Source organism: Trachemys scripta, chromosome 10 (assembly GCF_013100865.1).
Source record: "Trachemys scripta elegans isolate TJP31775 chromosome 10, CAS_Tse_1.0, whole genome shotgun sequence".
NCBI lineage: Eukaryota > Metazoa > Chordata > Testudines > Emydidae > Trachemys > Trachemys scripta.
The window spans coordinates 83,523,708-83,545,212 of record NC_048307.1 but is presented as its reverse complement, the minus strand read 5'-3'; the positions used below and the strand labels follow the sequence as shown (position 1 = coordinate 83,545,212).

Here is a 21,505-nt window from a genome sequence, read left to right as displayed (position 1 = left end):
TATATGTTCCATTCTATATGCATCCGAAGAAGTGGGCTGTAGTCCACGAAAGCTTATGCTCTAATAAATTTGTTAGTCTCTAAGGTGCCACAAGTACTCCTGTTCTTTTTGTTTATTTTTGATCTCTTTGCCGCCTCTTTTAAAAATCAGAATTATGATTTTTTTAACCTTTAAATTCTGCTGAATTTATTTGCATTTTTATGGCCAACATAAACATAGTCACTTAAAGAGAAATAAATGATTTTGCTGTATCATGGGAGCTTATTTTACAGAAACATTCTCTATGTTCTTCTAACACAGACACAGAAATGTTGCAGCCTTTATGACTCCTGTTCCGTAAAAGCTCCTTAAAGTCAAAAAGGAGAATACAAGTTTATGTTCATGCCTTTTACCTGTGGATTTACACAGCTCTCACTTCCTGCCACGTGAAGGTTTTGTTACTCATCATAGTTTGGCAGGAAATGTTTGTGTTTCCCATTGATGTTTCCTGCCCTGAGCTATATTGAACATTCATATCATTTTTAACCAAGAACTTTAGGGTTTGTTTTTTCAAAGAGACATTTGTGTGTTGAACATGTGCCCAAATAGTTATTCTGGTAAATCCCTGGCTATATAGTTCAGTATTTATATGGCCCTCACCCTAGTAGTTTCTGGCTAAGTCTAGGATAGTCACTTTCTCTTTGTTCAAATAACAAAAACATTTCCTTACTACTATTACGAATGGAATTTAACTGAACATTCCCTAAGTGTACAAGTGCCTGATAGAACTACAGACTCTGTACAGACAGAGATCACCTATCACTAAAACGCAGCCACCTGTGAGGTGGAACACGCCAGTGATTATAACCCTGCCAGCAACACTACATGACAGGTAAGGGACAGGAAGTAAAGAATAATTCTTTGTGTGATTGTGTTTAATTGAAGCAACATGGGACTTGGAGAAAGCAGAATGGAGTTGTTATCCTTATGGAATCTGGACAGAAAACCTCTGCTGTTGGAAAGGAGATAATTAATTACAAGAAATCATCAGGGCTATTGGTTTGTTTCATATGAAAGATCTGATTCAAATCCCATTAGTGAAAAGAAAGACTCCCATTAACTTCAATGGGATTAGGATCAGGACCTCAGAGGAAGACTGCCAGCTAATTATATCACAAACACCACTTGGAATCATAGATTAGGGTTGGAAGAGACCGCTGCGAACTTGCTGAGGGTGCAAACCATCCCATCATCCAGATCATTAATGTTTAACAAAACCTGCCCAAGGACCGACCTATGGCGCACTTCACTTGATACTGGCTGCCAACTAGACATCGAGCCATTGATCACTAGCCGTTGAGCCCAACAATCTAGCCAGCTTTCTATCCACCTTCTAGTCATTCATCCAGCCCATACTTTTTTAACTTGCTGGCAAGAATACTGTGGGAGAGCGTATCAAAAGCTTTGCTAAAATCAAGGTATATCACGTATATAGATCTTCGTATTTTCTTTTTCTTTGGACTCCTCCAACCCAATACAGTATTAATGAGGTCCAAAGGTACTTATCTAATGAGATTAAGCCTGAGGTAGCATACCGGCCCTGACTTAATGACAAAACTAACCTTAAAAGTCTGACGCTACTCTAGTAGCACTTCTCTAGTCTACATTGCAGCTACGTTGTAAACATGAATTTGAACTTACAATTACATGCAGCAGTAGTGAAACATCATTAGAGTTTCTAAATATATAGAAGTTAATTTTCTAATACAAAAGTTATTGCATCCAACATGAAATAACTTTACTTTGGACCTCATCATGATGGATAAAGATAAATTAATCACTGGCAGGTCTGGAGGTTGCCTAGGGAGCAGGGATCATGACCTGATTACATTCAATATGGGCAAGGAGAAGACAGTCCCAACTAGTAATATATATACTTGGTGCTTCAAAGGGGCTAATTTCCCAAAGGTGAAGAAAATTATAAGTGAAATTGACTGGGAGGTAAAATGTCGACAGAAAGATGTGAGTGAACATTGGCCGTTCTTTAAGAAGAGTTTATTAGATGGCCAAAAAGCCGTGAGTACGCAATCAAGAAAAAGAGCACCTTTGGCTAAAAGCCCATCCTGATTCAGTGGTGAAGTGAAGATAGCAATTAACAATAAAAAAGCAATATACAACAATTGATAATAATTGAAAAAAAAGGGGAAGAGATAGGAATCGATATAAATTTAGAAGTTTATTAAGTCTAGAAAATTGATAAGAGAAGCAAAAGACACCAGGAAAAAATCCAAGGCGAGCAGGATTAAGGACAATAAGGAGGAGGTTTTTAAAGTATATTAGGAACAAAAGAAATCCTAGCAATGTTATAGGCCAATTACTAAATGGAGATGGTAAAATTATTAATAATGATGCAGAAAAGGCAGAATTGTTCAATAAATATTTCTGTTCTGTTATTGGAAGAAAGCAGGATTATGTGCCTGTATCACATGAAGATAATGAAATACTTTCCAGTCCATTAGTAACTAAGGAGGATGTTAAACTATATCTAGTAAGGATAAAGATTTTTAAATGCAACAGGCCTGTATAACTTGCACCTCAATCCTAAAAAAGCTGGTGGAGGTGATCTCTGGCCCTCTGATGTTCATTTTTCATAAATCTTAGAATATCAGGAAATTCCAGAAAATTGGAAGAGTGCTAAAGTTGTGCCAATATTCACAAAGGGCAAGCAGGATGACCTGGGAACAATAGGCTGGTTACCCTGACATCAATCAGTGGTAAAGATGATATAGGATTCAATTAATAAAGAATTAAAGGCTAGGAATATAATTAATGCCAGTCAACATGGTTTTATGGAAAATAGGTCTTATCAAAAAACCTGATTTCATTCTTTGATGCGATTACAAGTTTGGTTACTAAAGGTCATGGAGCAGAAGTAATATATTGAGACATTTGTAAGGCATTTGAACAAGTACCACACAACATCCAGATTTTAAAAAATTAGCACTATACAATATCAATAAAGAACTGGCTAACTGAGAGATCTCAAAGTAGAAGTCAGTGGGGATCATTGCTGCATGGGGGTCTTTCTAGTGGGGTTCCACAGGGATTGATACTAGGCCCGATGCTCGTCAACGGTTTCATCACTGCTAACATTTGCTGTGACACAAAAATTGTCAGAGAGGTAATTAAGGACGACAGGCTAGTCACACAGAATGATCTAGATCGCTTGGTCAGCGGGGCCCATTCAAACAAAATGTGTTTTAATACAGCTCATTGCAGTGTTATCCATCTAAGAACAAGGAATGCAGGCCTGGCCTACAGAATGGGGGGCTGTTTCCTGGAAAGCAGCGACTCTGACAAGGATTTAGGAGTCATAGTGGACAAGCAGCTCACATGGGCTCCCAGTGTGATGCTGTGACAGAAAGGGATAATGCGATCCTTGGATGTCTAAGCAGGAGAGTAGTGAGTAGCCGTAGAGGGGTGACTATCTCTGCATGGGGCATTGGAGAGAGACTACAATACTGCATATGGTTCTGGTGTCCACATTTTTAAAAGGATGTTGAAAAATTGGAGGAGCTGCAGGAAAGAGCCATAAAAGTGATTGGAAGGCTGGAGAAAATGGCAGACAGTGAGAGACTTAAAGAGCTCAATCTGTTTAGCTTATCAAAAAGAAGACTGAGAGGAAATACGATTGCAGGGTATAAATACCTTCACAGGGAGAAACTTACTGGGAACTAAAGAGTCTTTAATGTAGTTGAGAAAGGCATAAAAAGAATGGTGGTGAGCAGGGCCAGCGCAACCCATTAGGCGACCTAGGCGGTCACTTAGGGTGCTAACATTTAAGGTGCGGTGATCGCGGCAGCCGGATCTTCGGCCGTCATCGGTATTTCGGGGGTGGGATCTTCCGCCGCCTCTGTTGGGGGCAGCATTTTGGGGGCAGGACCTTCCACCACCTCTGTCGGGGGCAGCATTTTGGGGGCGGGACCTTCCGCCACCTAGGGTGGCAAAAAAGCTGGCAGCACTCCTGGAGGTGGATTCTCCATCTCTTGATATCTTCAGATCAAGACTGGATGCCTTTCTGGAAGGATATGCTTTAGCCAAACAGCAGCTATTTGTGTCAATACTGGGGCAACGGGGTGAAATTTAAAAGTCTTTGATACACAGCAGGTCAGACTAGATGATCTAATGGTCTCTTGTAGCCTTAACTCTATGAATATGAGTTAAGGCTGCAAGTAACTCTGATCTCAGCAAATTAAATGAGTGGTTCACATTGCTTTGATTGCTTTCTCTGGATTGCATGTAAGCAACTCCACCAATTACTGAAAATGTAAAAATGGGCAAGGTTATGTCTCGGGTTGTCTAGTTTCACCAGGGATTTTCTTTGCTGAAGAGATGATAAATACGGGTCTAGTGGAGCCAAATGCCCCCTTCAGCTGAACTTCTCAACTCTAGGCACAAGTAGCAGCGATCTAGCTTTTAATACATTCTTTGTGAAACCCAACTCTGAAGGGTTTCATGTTTCTTTCTGGGCAGACAAAAAGCTCTTTTCCAGACACATTAAAGTGATAAGGATGACGAATATTTAACATGCTATTATCAGTGACATCTAATCCTCTCATTATGTTGCTTTTGCTTTTCAGCAACGTTAACCCTCGCAGCCCCAGAGAGATTTCCAGCAGACAGGAGATTGTCTGGTACCATGGCACATGTATATGTTTCTCTGACAGAAGGTGAAAGGAGCAAGGAATAAACAAAATGCCTGTTACATAAAAGAGCATTATGCCTGCAGCAAAGGTAAGTAAATAAAGCCAGTAAATAGTCTGCATTGTTCAGGTTAGAGACAGAAATGTCTGGGGCTAGTCCAACATCTCCAGGGATCAGTGCAGGATTGTGCTTGACAGGACATTTTCTAGTGCTTAGTCCAGGTTTGTTTTAGCCATTTCAAGTGATGGGACATCACCACTAAATTGAGTGGCTGTTTCACAATCTAACAGATCTTCCCGTCAGCAAGTTTTCTTTTGATATTCAGTTCCAACTTCCCTCTCTTAACTACATCCTCTGACTTCTAGTTCTATCTCCTTGTACCACACTAAACAATTCCCCTCCATCTTTGGGGCTACTTTCAAACCAGTTTTACCCTGGTGAAACACTAGTGCCTCCAGTGGAGTTACTCCAGATTTGCATTGCTGAGAGGACAATCTGCCTGTTGCTGTTTGCACTCATCAGAGATTTGTAGGTGGTTTTCATGTTCCCACTTAGTTGTTGCTTAGCCAAGATATCTCTGTTTAGCTCTTGTGCAAAGCGCTCCTTCCAGCCTCCTAATAATGTTTAATGATCTCTGAACTCCCTCCAATTTCTCTACATCTATTTACCCAGAACCGAATGCAATAGTCCATGTGCTGTCTCCCAGATTATCCTAGAGAGAAGTGATCGCTATCCTGCTTTATCCCATTGATACCTGTATGCTGTAGCCACTATCCCATTGGTCTCTTTTCTCGCCATACTGCATTGTAAACCTGTAGCTAAATTACGGCCCACTATCCCACTTAGATCTCTTTCTGCATTACTGCTGTTCAGATTTCTGGCTCCCACTGCTATTTCTTCAGATAGATTCATTGGCTATTACCAAGCTGACTATCATACAGTTATTTCCTGCCTTTCTTTCTAGTCACTTTATTACAACTCTGTCCTCGCTTCTGTTTGTATCACCTCCTGATTTAGTAACTTCCACGAATGTCATTAACACTCTGCTAGTCCCTGGAGCGGTAAGGTTTTCTGTTTATCATTACCTTTGTATGTAGCACATCAGCCGTTTGAAATCCATGTGACAGTGCTCCTTTCTGAGCCAAATTGATTTAATGTTGCAAATAAGATTTCATGAGACTTCGGATCAAATGCTTTCCTTGGTTTGCATATATAACATCTAATGCATTCCCTTCATTTACTAACTTGGAATTTTTATCACAAAAGCAATTAAATTTGTCTGGTCTGATTAGGTCTTGATTAGCTCATGCTGCTCACTGCTAGTGTTTCTATAATCCTCTAATAAACGCACACATAGTCTCTTAATAGTCTGATGAAGAGTTAAAATGAGTTGTAGTTGACAAGATAATTTATTTCCTTTTCCTGAACATCAAAACCACATTTGTTTTTTTCCAATCACCTCGTACATCCCAAGGGTTTAAAAATAATTATTTTTTATTACTCATATTGCTGTGGTGCCCAGAGGGCTCCAGTCAGTATCAAGATGCTGTTGTACAAGGTGCTGTACAAACACAGATCTAAGGGGTAGAATCTGATGCTGTTGCTTAGAGCAATGGCTTTCAACCTTCCCAGACCACTGTACTCCTTTCAGGAGGCTGATTTGTCCTACGTACCCCCAAGTTTCACCTCACTTAAAAACTACTTGCTTACAAAATCAGACAAAAGCCCACTAAGAATAAATCAATTGGAATATAAATATTGTCCTTACATTTCAGAGTATAGTGTATATAGAGCAGTATAAACAAGTCACTGTCTGGATGAAAGTTTAGTTTGTACTGACTTCACTAGTGCTTTTTATGGAGCCTGTTGTAAAACCAGGCAAATCTCTAGCGGAGTTGATGTATCCCCTGGAAGAGCTCTGTGTACCCCCAGGGTATGTGTATCCCTGGTTGAGAACCACTGGTTTAGAGTGCATAGCACTTTATTCCACGAGTAATCCCACTAAGCAAACAGTGTTGCTTCACTGGGTCTGGCCCTAAGCAGGGCCGGCTCCAGGGTTTTGGCCGCCCCAAGCAACCAAACAAAAGCCGCAATTCGGCGGGAGGTCCTTCGCTCTGAGCAGGAGTGAGGGACCATCCGCCAAATTGCCGCCGAACAGCTGAACGTGCCGCCCCTCTCCGAAGTGGCCACCCCAAGCACCTGCTTGGTAAGCTGGTGCCTGGCGCCGGACCTGGCCCTAAGACGACAAGTGACAGGGAAAGAAAACACTAAAATATGCGCAATGTGTATGCACAATTTTTATGTGCAAATATACTCAGTTGGTATAAACCAATGCAGCTTCATCAAAGCCACTAGAGCTACATTGATTCATCCCAGCTGAGGCTCTGACCCATACATTTTTCCTGGTGTTGCCTGCAGCCCAGCCATCTCTTGTTGGCTGATTTCTTGCAGCCATTGCAGCCGAACTCTTGAGAAGGTTTTAAAGGAGGAGAGAGCCCTGCATGGTTCCATGCACAAGGGGTGGTGTGGAAGAAGGCACACGGCAGTTGGGACAATGGGCAGGTGGGTGTTTGAGGCTGGGACTGTTGGCAGTGCGGAGAGAAGAGAGGTCAGGTCACAAGACAGTAGTGAGAGGGAGAGCAGGGAAAGGCCTCAATGGTGATGAGGAAAGAAGCTGGAACTTGAAATGGCAGACGTGGAGGGAGGGTTCATTGATTCAGAAATGTCTTCTCAGTCTATCCTGAGATTGTGCTCAAGAGTCATCCCACTTGTGCCAGTTACACCCACGACAGATCACGGTCATTATTGTTCAGCAACAGCCGTAATTGTTCTTCTGACTTTTCCAGACTCCAGAGGCAGCTCAGAACATTACCAGGCCTCAGCTTATGTGGCAGAGTAACTCCATCTTCTGTCCAGTTTTTGAAAGTTGGAAACAAATGTGAAATGATTTGAGTTAAGCCAAAGCACCCTGTTCTCCTCTGGCATCAAGGGATGTTTTGGCTGGAAGCGGAAGTGATGCAGAAGTTCCACTGAACTCACCAATACTTAAAGCTGCTGCGAAGTGAGCTAACCTTTCCTCAAGGACAGGAATGGAAATATTTAGATACATTTCACAAGACAGACGTTCTACTCTGTTCTTTTTACTGCAAAACTTTATGGTGAGCAACATTATGATTCAAATCTTTCTCCTTAAAGCAGTGTTTATCTCCAGGTTAAAAGACATTTATGAGAAATCCTGATCTACAATTCAGGATAACAGAGAGAGACTTGAAAGACATGGAATGCAAGCACATGCATTTGGCATCTGTTCTATCTGATTTCCATCCTACATATGCCAGGCTTCCTCCAATAAAAAATCACCAACAGAGCAAGATGAGAGATTTTCTAGAAAAGAAAACTTTAAATGTTTCTCTTTCACCCTATATTACAGTTAGGTTTTGTTAGCAAAGTTTTTTATTTGAAACATTTACCCCCTACTCACACTGAGAAGCACCTTACTCTAAAAGTAGTCCCATTGATTTCAGTAGTCTTACTCATGCGGTACGCCACTGTTCAGAATAAGTAAGGGGATCACAATCAGAACCACTAGTCCTAAAAAGTGATCATTACTTTAGTGTACATTTGATGGTCCCCTTCCTATTTGTGATATTCTTATGAGAGCCTTTTAGATCTTTTGAAATGTAATAAATAATGTACAACATCACAACTTCGTACTGTGATGCAGCATACCCAAGTAAAAGAATGACATTCGCCTACTAGCACTACCAGTCTTCTTGCAAATGTAGATGTATGAATGTTGACATGATCCATTTCTTTGGAAGTAGCCAGTTAGTATTTACAACTCTTCAGCTATGAGCTTCTAAGATACCAACATTCCCCTTTCGAATGGCGAAGTGCCTTTGATCTTTGAGAAGATCATCCAGGCAGTCCCTGTGGACTGATGAGGTCATAACATGAGGCAGTACTGGGTGGAGGGAGGAGAAGAGGATGAGCCCCACTCCTGCTTGGCAATGTGCAGCCTCTGCAGTCCACACAGGTGAACAAATGAAGATTTTATAGCACACAAGTTATTTCTGAATTCTAGCAGCCCAAGGGAGGGGACCCCCTGCCAGCTCCAAACTTCTACTTATATTGGGGGGGGGGGAGAATTTTAGTTTAAAGCCTTATAGGTGTGTGCAATTATATTCTTTGAAGTTTTCATCTACTTTTTAAAAGTTACACTATAAACATTGAAAAACAATGTTTTTACCAACCTAGATGTGCTCTAGCCCTGTAGCACCATTTTGGTGTGTGCAAGGTGTAGGGGAGGAGACTGATTCTTGGATCTGATGCAGATTGAATGAAGGTATAACTTTGATGTGCATTATAATGGCTATAAATAATCGAAGGAAATACATGAGATAAAGGCACTGAGAATTCAAGGAGTGATTTCTTGTATTGTAAATGTTCTGGACAGAATTATTTCTATGACTTGCTGACCACATAGTCTACTCCTCATGCTACCTGGCCACATAACGCTTTGGATGGAATCAAAGTATAACTATAGGCAGCGGATAATGATACTGTAAGCACAAAACTTTCCTGAAACTGAGATCTCTCCTTCTCTCTGTGGTTTGTGCCATTATTATTCCTCCTGGAATGGCCATCATGCTTCTCTCTCAAGGGTTCTTCAAAATGCCCCTGGGAATTCAGACTCCCCCGTACAGTACAAATATGCTTCCTCCCAAATTTAAATAGGTTCATAATTGCAATTATGGCAGCCCAGCTGCACGGTGATGAGGGGTAACTGCTTAGAGTGGCAGAGGAAAGGAATGTTAAATTTTCACGCAACATATCAGAAGATCAACTAGTCTTTTGTAAGCAGCTCTCAAGTGACTGGTTTGTGGAAAAACCCTGCAGCTTCAGGGCTGGCTTTCTGATTGTACGTGTTCCCAAATGTTGATTATCTGCACAGTCTGACTATCATAAAAGATACTCTTTGCAGCTGTCAGCTACATACTAGTATGTTAGAGCAGAGTGTTAGAATAGGCTAACTTATGGAAATAAGTAAATTTCTGTCAGTCTGAACTCTTAGACTTAGGGTGACCAGATGTCCCGATTTTATAGGGACAGTCCTGATTTTTGGGTCTTTTTCTTATATAGGCTCCTATTACCCCCCACCCGTGTCCCGATTTTTCACATTTGCTGTCTGGTCACCCTATTAGACTCATTCTACCACCAGAATTACTTAGTTGTATTGCAGAGCACTCCACTTTTCTCTAGGTTATTGTAGCACAATCTGATTTGGATTCAGCCCCCAAAATGCTCCTGAACCCACCAAGTCTGGGGGAAAAGAACAACAAAAACCAGAGCTGATGACAAGGAGGGTTTATAGCCAGAGCCACTTGAGGGATAAAGGCTCCTCTGCCACTTTCCAGATGACTCTTGAGAGGCACTAAACAGTCCAGACTCTCAACGGCAGCAACTCCCCTCCTTGGCTGTATAAACAGAGTGATATTGAGTAGGAGTAGGGAGATTATATTATCTCTGCATTGGGCACTGGAATCCCGTGTCCAGTTCTGGTGTCCACAATTCAAGATGGCTGTTGATACATTGGAGAGGGTTCAGGGAAGAGCCATGAGACTGACTGAAGAACTGGAAAACATGCCTCTAGTGAGAGACTCCAGGCGCTCAAACTGTTTAGCTTAATGAAGAGACAACTCAGGTGACTTGATCACTGTCTATAACTACCTACGTGGGGAACAAATGCAGGCTCTTCAATGTAGCTGACAAAGGTCTGACACGATCCAATGGCTGGGAGCGGAAAGTCGACAAATTCAGAATAGAAACAAGGTGCAAATTGTTAATAGTGAAGGTAATTCTCCATTGGATCAACTTACTACGGAGTCTGCATTATCGGACATTTTAAAATTAATACCGGACGCTTTTCTAACAGATCGGCTCTTGTTCAAACAGGCATTAATATAGGGCAGTCCTATGGCCAGTGTCATGCAGTAGGTCAGACTGGATGATAGCAGTGGTCCTTTCTGGCCTTAGAGTCTATGAACCCTTCCTCCCGGCCTGCCACTTCCAGCTCCAGCTGCCAGTTTGGCTTCCTTCCACTGTAGCCAGCTAGGGGAAAGCTGCAGGTTTGGGGGAATTGCCTCCAAGCCAAACAACAATCCAAAAGCCAGCTGCTGTCACTGAAGTGGGCCTCCCACACCTCCATAACTGGCTCCTGGAGGCAGTCACTGGGCCATGGCCTCCTCAGCTTCCTGTCTGCTTCCCCCACCCCTGCCATGGAGCAGGAAGTGAAGACAGGGGCCCAGGAAACTAACTAGGGTCTAAAATTAAACGATGCAAAAGGAGGTTTACAAACAAAACAGGCTGGGAGCCGCCTGGCCAGAAATACTCCGATACTGTCAGATTTAAAGGGGAGAGATACCGGCACTTTGGATAACCTAGCTACAAATCCAGCCGTTGGTTTTCCTCCCCTTCCTTAATCCAAGAAACTGTTTTAGTCCCACAGAGTCCCAGCCACATTCCATCTCTGTTAAATGGAGGGTGGAGCTAAGCTGTATTGGTTCAGAGATTCAAAAAAAGCTGCCCATGTTATTCATCTGGGGCAAAAATAACTTGGGCAACTTTCTTTTCACCTTGCGGCTGGTGACTGCTGAAGCTGGTTTGGATAATTTTTGGATCAAACAAAATAAGAGTGGGGGACATTATGATTTACAAGGCAGTAAAGGTTATAACATGGTCATGTGTGATCAACCACTGCAAGCACAGCATGTGAGATTCCTTCGAGTCTCTCAGGGACGTAAGCAAAGAGAGCTCACACCTCACTGTATCAGTGACGCAGCGATATTTAAACTGGCCTAAGTGGGGTCAGAGGGTTTGCAGCCACTTCTCTCCTCCCCTGCATAGTCCATCTCCTTTCACTCATGGGAACTGCATGTGCTCAATGTTAATAATAGATGTGCCTTATAGCAAGCTGGCTTTTGGGACTTTGCAGAGCCAGCTGTCAGATGCTACCTGAGCACAATGAGCAAGGGGCATCGTCCCCTCACACAGTCACAGCTTCAGCAGGTTTTGAAGGGCATGAGCGTCACGGTATCTCTGACCAGAGTGTGTCACACAACACAGTGCTACACTGCCTGCTGAGCTGCCCCCAGGGACACTTCGCAAGCTTCTTCTGGGTCCAGTCACTTAACTCTGCCTGCAAACGCCGTCATAGTCTGTTAGGAACCTAGCCAGGGCCATGAAATTCCATGGCTCTGAACCACTGCTGCATGAGGGAGTGACGGCTGTTTACGAACGGTGGACGTTTCCTTGACTGAACCAAAATGAAAAGAAAATGTGCATCAAGAGTCTAAGGAAAAAAATGACTTCTTTAGGGATATCTCACGTCAACTTGTCTGTATTTGGACAGGCTGTTTTCACAAGTAGGTTAGGTGACTGCCCTGTTCTCCGAATCTGCAGCATGTATTCTTTATTTTGTGTGAGCAGCACAGTCTCAATACGTTAGTTGTTTGTGCCCATAGACTTGGTACAGCTGTTAACAGCTGTATCCCATGCATGGCTCTGATGATGGACAGAAATAATTGCCAGTTAAAGGCTATTTTAAATGGTTTATCGTATCACTGACAATGGTTACCAGATCCACTGCTGGCTGGATGCGATGGGCTAGATTATGGCATTGACACTCCCACTGTCCTAGGAAAGGAGCATCGTGGAGATCCCCTGAAGCATGAGAATTTTCCCCACCTGGTGTGCATGAATTTGAACCATGAAAGGGTTAATAAGTGCTTCTTGTGCAGCCTTCACCCTGCAAGGATCATTGTGACCTGTCCTTTAATCAAGGAAACCCGCGTAGCAGGGGGCCATTTGTTAAAGGGCCCCTTACACCACGATGGCCCTTTGGCACACATTTCTCACTCGATGCCTCTGGCTGAGGCATTCCTAGGCTTACAGAAATACAGTCCTATTACCACGGGGAAGCTACTCATCCAAATATGTATCAGTGCAGAGATATTTTGAGCCTATTTATCACTGCTATTCAGCATGAGAACAAAGGGAGGAAAAGGAAGAGAACAATCATTGTATATTGCCGTATGATTTTCCATCCACAAGGACTATCAATTGCCTGAGGTTCCATATTGGCAACATGTCTCTCTCTGCTGTTTTCCTTTTTAATGACGTGAAACCTCTGAATACCCTGATTTGGACCTATGTGCATGTCAGCTGCTTGCCTCGCCTTCCCCAGGGTAGATATTCCTTGCTGCCATTATAAAACAACTCCAGTCAAGGACCCTGCAGACCTACACACCCATCAGCTAGGCTAATCAGGCGTAGAGAGCTGAAAAACACATGCTGTCCACACACTGTTTAAAAAACATGTGCCCGATCTATGGCCATTCACTTGCACAGCGAAAGGACTAAAACTTCGCCGAAAACTCTTTTTATTAATAGGAGAAAACCTGCCTTGAGTCAAGGGTGGTGAAGCAGGCAAAAGGGATGTCCCAGCTGCCCCAACTTGCGGAGGAGGTGCGAGCGATCTGCTGTTATCAATGCTCTGCATTGCATTATTTTAAAGGCAAGACTGTCATCTCCTATTACGTTAGCAGCCTTCAGAAAGTTATGTTAATTTCACAGATGACAGCCCCTCCCCCCTGTAAATATACAAACTGGGCAAAACTCCAGGCACAACCCTTTCCTGGCCAGTGCCGGGATCTGAAAGGGGACTAAACATTTCCCACGAACAATAAATGGTTCGAGTGTCACACTATGAGGAAGGGAACAGGGAAAGAGAATAACGTATCAGGGGTTAATGAAGATCCTAAACATACATTAAAGCCATGCATAAAAAGAATTCTAGCTGCTCCTTATAAACGTAATAAAGGAATATAGCTTGGAAAGGCCCCAATTCTCAGCCCATCAACCTGCCAGAATAGCTGGGCTGGGTTCTGGGTAGCGCCAAAGGGCTGGGGGAAAGAAACAACCCCCTTTCCTTCCCTGCCATTCTGCAGCTCTGATGCTGCAGCAGCGTGCCCCCTGGGCAGGGTAGGAAGGTCCATGCTGCGTATCATCCAATAGCACGGCCCCATGTGCATTGCTACATGGCAGCCGCTGCTCCGCGGATGTCCATGCCACAGGGCTGCGTACGCCTCCCTCTTTATATCACTCCCTTCCCACGTAGCAGAACTGTGTTGGCTCCACTTTGCCAGGCAATGCTCTGCATAGCCATGGTGGAGACAGTGGGCAGGATTTCCCCCTCAAAGATTAGGTTTGCCCACTGTCGTTCAGCTTACCATCCACGATCTGCTCCCTCCAGTTAGTTACCCTGAGGGGTTCACGAGTGAAATGTGAGGCTGGGATAACACAAACAATGGGAGGCTTTAAGTTCTGTTAGAAACAATATTTACATTGACCGAACCCAGAAAACGCATCGTGTTCTGATGCAGTTTTCAGTCCTCTTCAGAGCACAGCTTAGTAAGGGGCAAAGAGACCATAAATCCAAGGAAGAGCCTGCCATTTAAACAACATTTACCAAGAGAGTGTGAAATGATGCAGCGCTGTATTTCCCTGTACTTGTTATCGGAGATAGCTGTGGGCACTCAGACCCTGTGGGCAAATGTTGAGTTTTTATCTAGTTACTGGTCTGGTCAATGTAGCTGGCTGGTACAGTATGAGTTCTGGGATGTTTCCAATCTCTGCAGGAGATATGGTAATTGCATTATTGCACAGATGTGCCGAGTCCTGCACTGTAAACCTGGAACTTACTTCACTCCTTCATAAAACTCAGTATTGAGGGGACTTCTCCTGTATGGCAGGACAATTATGTAATTCAATAAGGCAAGTTCACTGCACAGATGTTTAGGAGGCCTGAGAACCTGAAATTTCATTCTGTCTTTTCAGACGACACACTGCGCATTGTGCATGATTCATATCTGAAGTGGCATAATGAATCTTCGCCATGCAATGCTTGACTCCTCACTGAGTGGGTGGAACTGCAGGCTGACAAATGTTTATAACATATGAACTAGTCATGTTTATTTTACACGCTAGCCAGCCCAAATGAGGATGAGGGAAGCGAATGAGATGGCTGGGTGGAGGCATGGATGTTCAGATCAAAAGCTTCAGTCCGTTTTTTTCCCCCCAAGTAAATTCAAATTTCTTTGCTACATTTGCTCAGAATTAAATACTCCATCTCAGAAACTGAGAATAAGGGGCCTGATCCAAGACCCATTAAAGTCAATGAGGGGCTTTCAATTGGTGCTGTCCTAACTGCTCCCACTGACGTCCACGGTAAATCTCATTTTTATTTCAATCAAAGCAGAGTTAGTCCAATGCTGAGCGCTTTTGAAAACCCCACTTGCACGGTATAGTACAATGTCTCTCCTGCTATTTAATAAGGCTGAGATGAAAATGTGATAACCTCATGCAACATCTGCTCTGCAGCTAGCCAGACATTTTCAAGTCCAGGAAAACCGTGTTTTCTTGTAAAGCTATTTCTAAATTCCGCCGTGTGTTGGACATTACATAAAGCACAACGCTGCATCACAAGAACAACCTTGCAAAGGGCTCAGTCCTTCCGGGGGCTCAGCCTGATCCAGCCAGGCACTGAGCTCAGCATGTGCTTAATTTGAAGCATGTGAGCAGTGCCATTCATTAAAGTGCTTTGCTGACTTGGGCCAGAGTGTTCAGCACCTCGAAGGACTAACCCTCAAAAGCCCAATTCTCCTGTCTACCAAACTGGAACATCTGGATGGTTTTTAAACCATTCCTATCAGGGCCGGCTCTAGGATTTTTGCCGCCCCAAGCGAAAACAATTTTGCACCCCCCCGCCCGTTTTTTTCTTACCCCACCCCCGGCCCCGCCTCAACTCTGCCCCTTCCCCAAATCCCCAGCCCTGCCTCCTCCCCCAGGCTCTCAAACCCGGGAGGGAGGGGGAGATCCCGAGCGGCCGTGCGAATCAGCTGTTTGAGAGCCTGGGAGGGAGGGCGAGTAGCGGCGCTGGAGCGGCAGCAGCGGAGGTGAGTTAGGGCTGCCGGGGCACATTTTTAGGGGCGGCATGGCCCGCACCAGAATGCCGCCCCAAACACCAGCTTGTTTTGCTGGTGCCTAGAGCCGGCCCTGATTCCTATTGCCTCATCGAAATATCCTTGGCTCTCAGGCTGAACAGCAGCACTGACATCACCTGTGCTTACCTGGAAAGGCCAGATCTGCCGTGGGTGTAAACCAGCATAACTCCAGTGACGGCAAGGAAGCTACAGATTTAGACAAGCTGAAGATGTGGCCCAGCTCCTGTGTATTGTGGCTGCGACAGTATCTTTACTTACCCCAGGTGAGCCCACTGGGACAAGTCTGAGTACGGTTAAATTGGATCTACTGTCAACCTTTAGAGGATTAATAATTCTAAGTCGTGAGGATAAACTATGTTTTATTGTAACTTTCCTAAATGGGCTCCACATGGTGTGTGATTCCAATTGGCTTAGCTGTGGCATCCTTACAGGGTTACCAACAAGATTGCACTAGAATACAGAAGTGATTTAATGCAAATATTTATTCTGAATGCAATCCCCCACTTTAGAGTTTCTTAACTGAAAGCAAAGTTCGATTGTCTACAATTCCCTTAGATCATAACCAGACCTCAGCAGAGTTCCTGAAACGCAGAATTTCTACACTGGAAAGCCTTGCACAAGCCCTTGTGCAGCTTGACTTGCTTAAAGAGAAAAATATGTAACGTTAATTTCACTGGAAAGAAGTATCCCTGAATTTTCTGTGCTAAGTTTTTGAAGCCATATGACCTTGCATTAGTTATTAAACACTTACTTGACTCGCTATTGTCACAGTCCTGGGGATTGCACTTCTGGGTGTTCTCTGGCCACTGTTCATGGTCACACAGGCTACTGTCTTCTTCAGCTTCACCAGTTTTTGTGTTCATGCACTTCACCTGTCGCCGCTGGATGCCACCACCACAGGTAGCTGTGCACTGCAGAAAGTTAATTAGCTGGGATATAATCAATTGCATCCAGAATTAAGGTTTATTTTTTTATATGTTGCTGCTGGATTTGAGACTTCACTTAAATATCTATACGCTACATCGATATTCACATGTTTAAAGTGTCATCCGAGCAAAATTCCTACACTGTCTTTGTAGAACTTATTTCTCTTTTAGCCCCTGCTCCAATTAGTTCTGTTTCTATGGGATACAAAGGCATTTCTATTGTACATAACCCAAAGTTTATCTGGTGCTGCTGCGCGCAATAGCTTCCGCTAAGTGAACAGACCTCTATTAATTCTGCTGACTGAGGAGGTGGGAGACCTCTTGTCTGACTGAACACGAGGCACGGCTAGCAACACACGTCCATTAACCTTTATTGTCTTCATAGCTGGCCTGGCTCCTCCAGTTTTTATAAAGTATCTGGTCAAAACAGGACTTCTTTAGAAACAGAATTCCCCTGTGTGCCTTTTCTCAGCAGAGCTAGTCAATGAGAAACTCTTCATTGTGGTTTATTTTTGTCAATATTCTGTAGAATTTATTGAAACTGAGTCACTCACAATACATCTCCATTCACTTCTCAGATACATAGACATGGAATGGGACATTGGTCTGCACTGAAAACTTTTATCACCATAACTATGTCAATTAGGGGTGTGATTTTTTTTGCCTACATCGTTATATTGGGAAACGCCCTAGTATACACATAGTTATAGTGGTATAAGGTGATTTATACCAGCATCATTTATTTCATTTTGCCAAACCAAAATAAGCTAGACTGGTAGAAGCACTTTTATACATCTACACTAGGTTTTTTTTGCTGCTTTAACTATGCCAGGATAGTTAAAGTGGCAAAATGTTTAAAGGTAGACAAGACCTTATAAACTCTACTATCAATTGTGTGGGCTTGATTGCAGAAACCAGTGTTACAGACCAGGTAGTATAGCAGGTGTTTGCTTATCTGAGATCACAGTTAAGTCCCTGGAAAACTTCTGTACAAAAATAATACACGTGATTAATTCCCAAGAGAAATTCAGCTGCAGGAGACATTTATTTCCCTTAAACATTTGCTCACCTCTCCCCATGATCCCACTGTCCATTTGGTACATGGGTGAGTGTTGCAGGGTCTTGTGTTATTTGGCCTTAACATTTCATCACACCGTCCGAATTCTGGACACGTAACTAAACGCTCCTGCTCGCCGCTGCCGCATGACTCAGAGCACTAAGGAGAAACAAACAAACCATCAAATTGGAATCAGTCTGGAGTAACAGGGAAAAACACCCCACTTACTTGTCTCTTACGGAATTACAGTGTGAAGTGGCCCTAAGAAAAATTTGCCTCCAGTGTTGAATGCCCATTTTTGTGATTATAACTATTGTCTGTGGGTGGTTTCAGTTGTGGAAGTGAGGCTACTAAATTGATTTGAAGTTAAACTCTTAGGCACACACCGCTTTGTAAGCATACAGCAGATCTCAGCTCATATACATTCACTACTTCCTAGATCCAAATATTTAGAGGGTCAGATTCTGCCCACAAGCAAAGGTCACACAATACTCCCACTGTCTTCTCATCAACGACAGTGGCACAAGTCGAACTGAGTGTGGAATGTGGCCTACAAGCTGTCTGGCACTACTGTGTACTTCTTAAATAATAGCCAGTATACGCTGCACTCTGAGGCTAAGCAAAAGTAAAATGCCAGCGAAATGTATTTGCAGGGAAGGGAATGAAAAATAAGTGCTGATGTGAAACATCACATCACAAACCAGACAAAAAATATATTTACTGGATATACAGATAAGAAAATGAATGGGGCATCTAGTGATAAATGGATCCAAGTTAGGAAGATATTTGACTGGGAGAGTGTAGAGTAAACGATAGATTTCAAGGCCTTCAGATTCCTTTACTTAGCTGACAGGCTACTTTTAAAGCTGAAGGCAAAAATGAACATGGAATAACAGATAATGGGCTAATCCCATGCTGCAGTGTAAGCACGGGGGTTACGAAAGCAGGACTGTGCCAAGCTCAGACTGACGGGGAAGGAGAAAATCAGTGAAGAAATAACATTTAATTAACCGTTTAAACATTTTTCTGTGGAACCTTCCAACTGAAGATACCCTGGGATGCATCATTACGGGGCTTCACAAATACCAGAAGTCCCCTTGTAATCCCAGAATGCCTCATTCAGTGACATCTCCAGTAAGCAAAGAAAAAACAGGAAAGGAAAACAGATAAGTTACAAGCTATTTTGGGGCTGAGTGCCTTCACCAGCCTGCTCAGGGGACCCTCTGGTGGGCACCGCAGATGGCTAGCTTCAGCTGGATTCTCCTACGTCCAACTAACAGCAGGGTTTGGAACACAGCACCAGATTTATTAATCTCCTAGTTTGTGGGGCTATTGATCTGTCTGTGGAAACCTATGGGGGCAAGTGGAAGAGAACATAGAGCAGCAGTTGCCTACTGGAATTTCCATTAGAACATTCAACCCGTGTCTGAGATTAACCCAATTTTCATCATAGTTTGGCAGTTCATCATTTAATAAACACTTGATAGTGTTGGGTTATTTGCAAACAGCTGTTAAAACATATTGAAAGGAACTTGGTCCATCTATGCCTTCATGTATTCCTTACAGAGAGACCTGCTGCATCAGGACCCTCTGAACTCTAGTGACGTTTGGACCAGGCCCATCTCCAATGATGTATTGCGTGCACCTTCTCTCTCTAGAAATCCCGCTCACCTCTCTCCAGGACGAGGTATACCAGTCCAAACAAGGCTTGGTTTGGCAGGGAGTCTGCATTGGGGGCTTGTAGAAAACAGCTTGACAATGAAAGGGCCGCAGAAGCCTCTGTTCTCTGGTGTCAACGCAGTGCACGTCCCGAACCTTCAGTCCCCCTCCACAGTTCTTGGAGCACTGGGTAAACAATACAATGAGTCATGCTGGTGGAGCGGAGGCAGTAACAGTGTCCAGACATGAATCTCTCTGGCAAAGTGGAGTTTACCCAGAAATGAATTGTCAAGCTCTGTCTTTCATTAACTCTTTCAGTATTTGCCTTTGGGTCTCTCCATGATTGTACCTGGCCCAAGCTAGAGAGGGTCCTAAGCATGACTACCACCACCAGGACTTTCCACTCTGAAAGGATTCTATTTGCATTTTCAATGGCGACAGCTTTTTGAGGTCATGTCCCCACATCCACAGATCTCGAAAGTTAAGGCCTGTTAAAATCATCCCTAGTAATCCTGCCGTTCCAGGAGTGTTGCCTACCATTTATTCTCAGTGGGATTGTCCAGCCTAGTTTTAAAAGTCTCCCGCTATGAGGGATTCTTGTGAAACTTTCTGAGAGCCGAACACCCCCAAGGTATTCCCCAACATCCTCCCACAACTCCCCTTTATTTCGCTTCAGCCCAGGCCTCTTTCGACCACCCTAAGTGATTCCACTCCTACTTTCGCTGACTCCCTTCCAAGCAGAGTGATTATGTTCCCCCCAGTTACTCTTTACACTCACTGGGTTTCCTAGTTTGGGCTTCAGCCCCAAGAGGAATGTTTACACGGCTATTCTTAGCTCCGCAGCCTGAGCCCAGCGTGTCTGAGTCAACTGACCCGGGCTCTCAGACTTGATGGGGTGGATTTTTCTTTGCAGTGCAGCCATACCCAGAGACACCAATAAGGGGCAAGGAGAAGGGAAGTATATTTGTTTACCTTACTCCAGTTTCCAATACGCCACAAGGAACATGGTCTCAGGTAACACCTTCGAGCAGGGACAGGTTTTTTTGCAGCAACACAATCTTCATCTTTGCCTGTGCTACAATGCACTGTCCTCCAGCTAGCTCCTAAGCCACAGGTTGTGGAGCACTGGAACACAGTCAGTAACAGAGCAAAAATTAACCCCTGCCCCCACCCAGCCACAGAAACCAAAGCCCAGCAATCAGGGAGCAATGAGCTACACGGGCAGCAAAGCAAACAACTTGTCTTCATGGGAAAATCCTATGGAATTTGACAGGGATGAAACCGCAAGGATGCAATACAAGTTAAATGGGATTCTGCAGAAATGTGTCTTAAAACCTGCAGGGCCCAATTCACCACTGGATTACTGCGGGCAGGGCCGGCTCCAGGCACCAGCCTGGCAAGCAGGTGCTTGGGGCGGCCGCTCCGGAGAGGGGCGGCAGGTCCAGCTATTCGGCGGACGGTCCCTCACTCCCGCTCGGAGCGGAGGACCTCCCACCAAATTGCCGACGCAGATCGCAATCGTGATCACGGATTTTTTTTTTTTTTTGGCTGCTTGGGGCGGCCAAAACCCTGGAGCCGGCCCTGACTGCGGGTCAGTGGCGTTACATCACTGTCAATGCAACAGTGAATCACAACCACAGAATGTAACAGAGACTGAAAGCCTTTCTATAGAACATTTAAACCATCCTAAAGAAGTTAATAGAGAACTTTATCCCTGCTAGCGAATTCTTTGTGTTAGTTTACAATTCCCCAGCCATATTCTCATTCTCTAGTCTAATCAATTCCTAGAGGACTTCAGGCTTCTTTGTGTTCTGGGAGGAAGAAGAGTAGGAAAGGAGTTCCTCTAGAATAACTTTAGTTGTGTGAGCTCTGGCTGGGAGACTGTGTCCTTTCTTCTCCACTCCAGCTTTGCCTTTTGAAATGCTTTACAGATTCATGCGTTTGACTGTTACTTGGCATTACCCACCATGACTTTCTAACTGATTACGAAGTAGCTACACCTACTGGGCCATGAAGCCACGGGGTAAGTGGGTGCAGCTCCAGGGTCTTTAGTTGACCGGGGTGGATTTAGCCTGGTTAATTTTAGAGCTTCATTTAATTAGCATTGCTGACTTCGT

The 21,505-nt window shown here is 43.9% G+C and overlaps 1 protein-coding gene across 3 annotated transcripts in view; it reads right to left on the bottom strand.

Annotated features, from left to right (window-relative positions):
* ADAMTS7 (ADAM metallopeptidase with thrombospondin type 1 motif 7) overlaps positions 1-21,505 on the bottom strand; it is a 144,013-nt gene that overhangs the window by 26,659 nt on the left and 95,849 nt on the right. For all 3 annotated transcript variants that reach the window (XM_034784955.1, XM_034784954.1, XM_034784956.1), the window contains 4 exons: positions 20,361-20,513; positions 19,401-19,574; positions 17,742-17,888; positions 16,498-16,657 (listed from right to left, as the gene is read on the bottom strand). In XM_034784955.1, the coding sequence (XP_034640846.1) occupies positions 16,498-16,657; positions 17,742-17,888; positions 19,401-19,574; positions 20,361-20,513 (634 nt within the window). The remainder of the gene's footprint in view (positions 1-16,497; positions 16,658-17,741; positions 17,889-19,400; positions 19,575-20,360; positions 20,514-21,505) is intronic.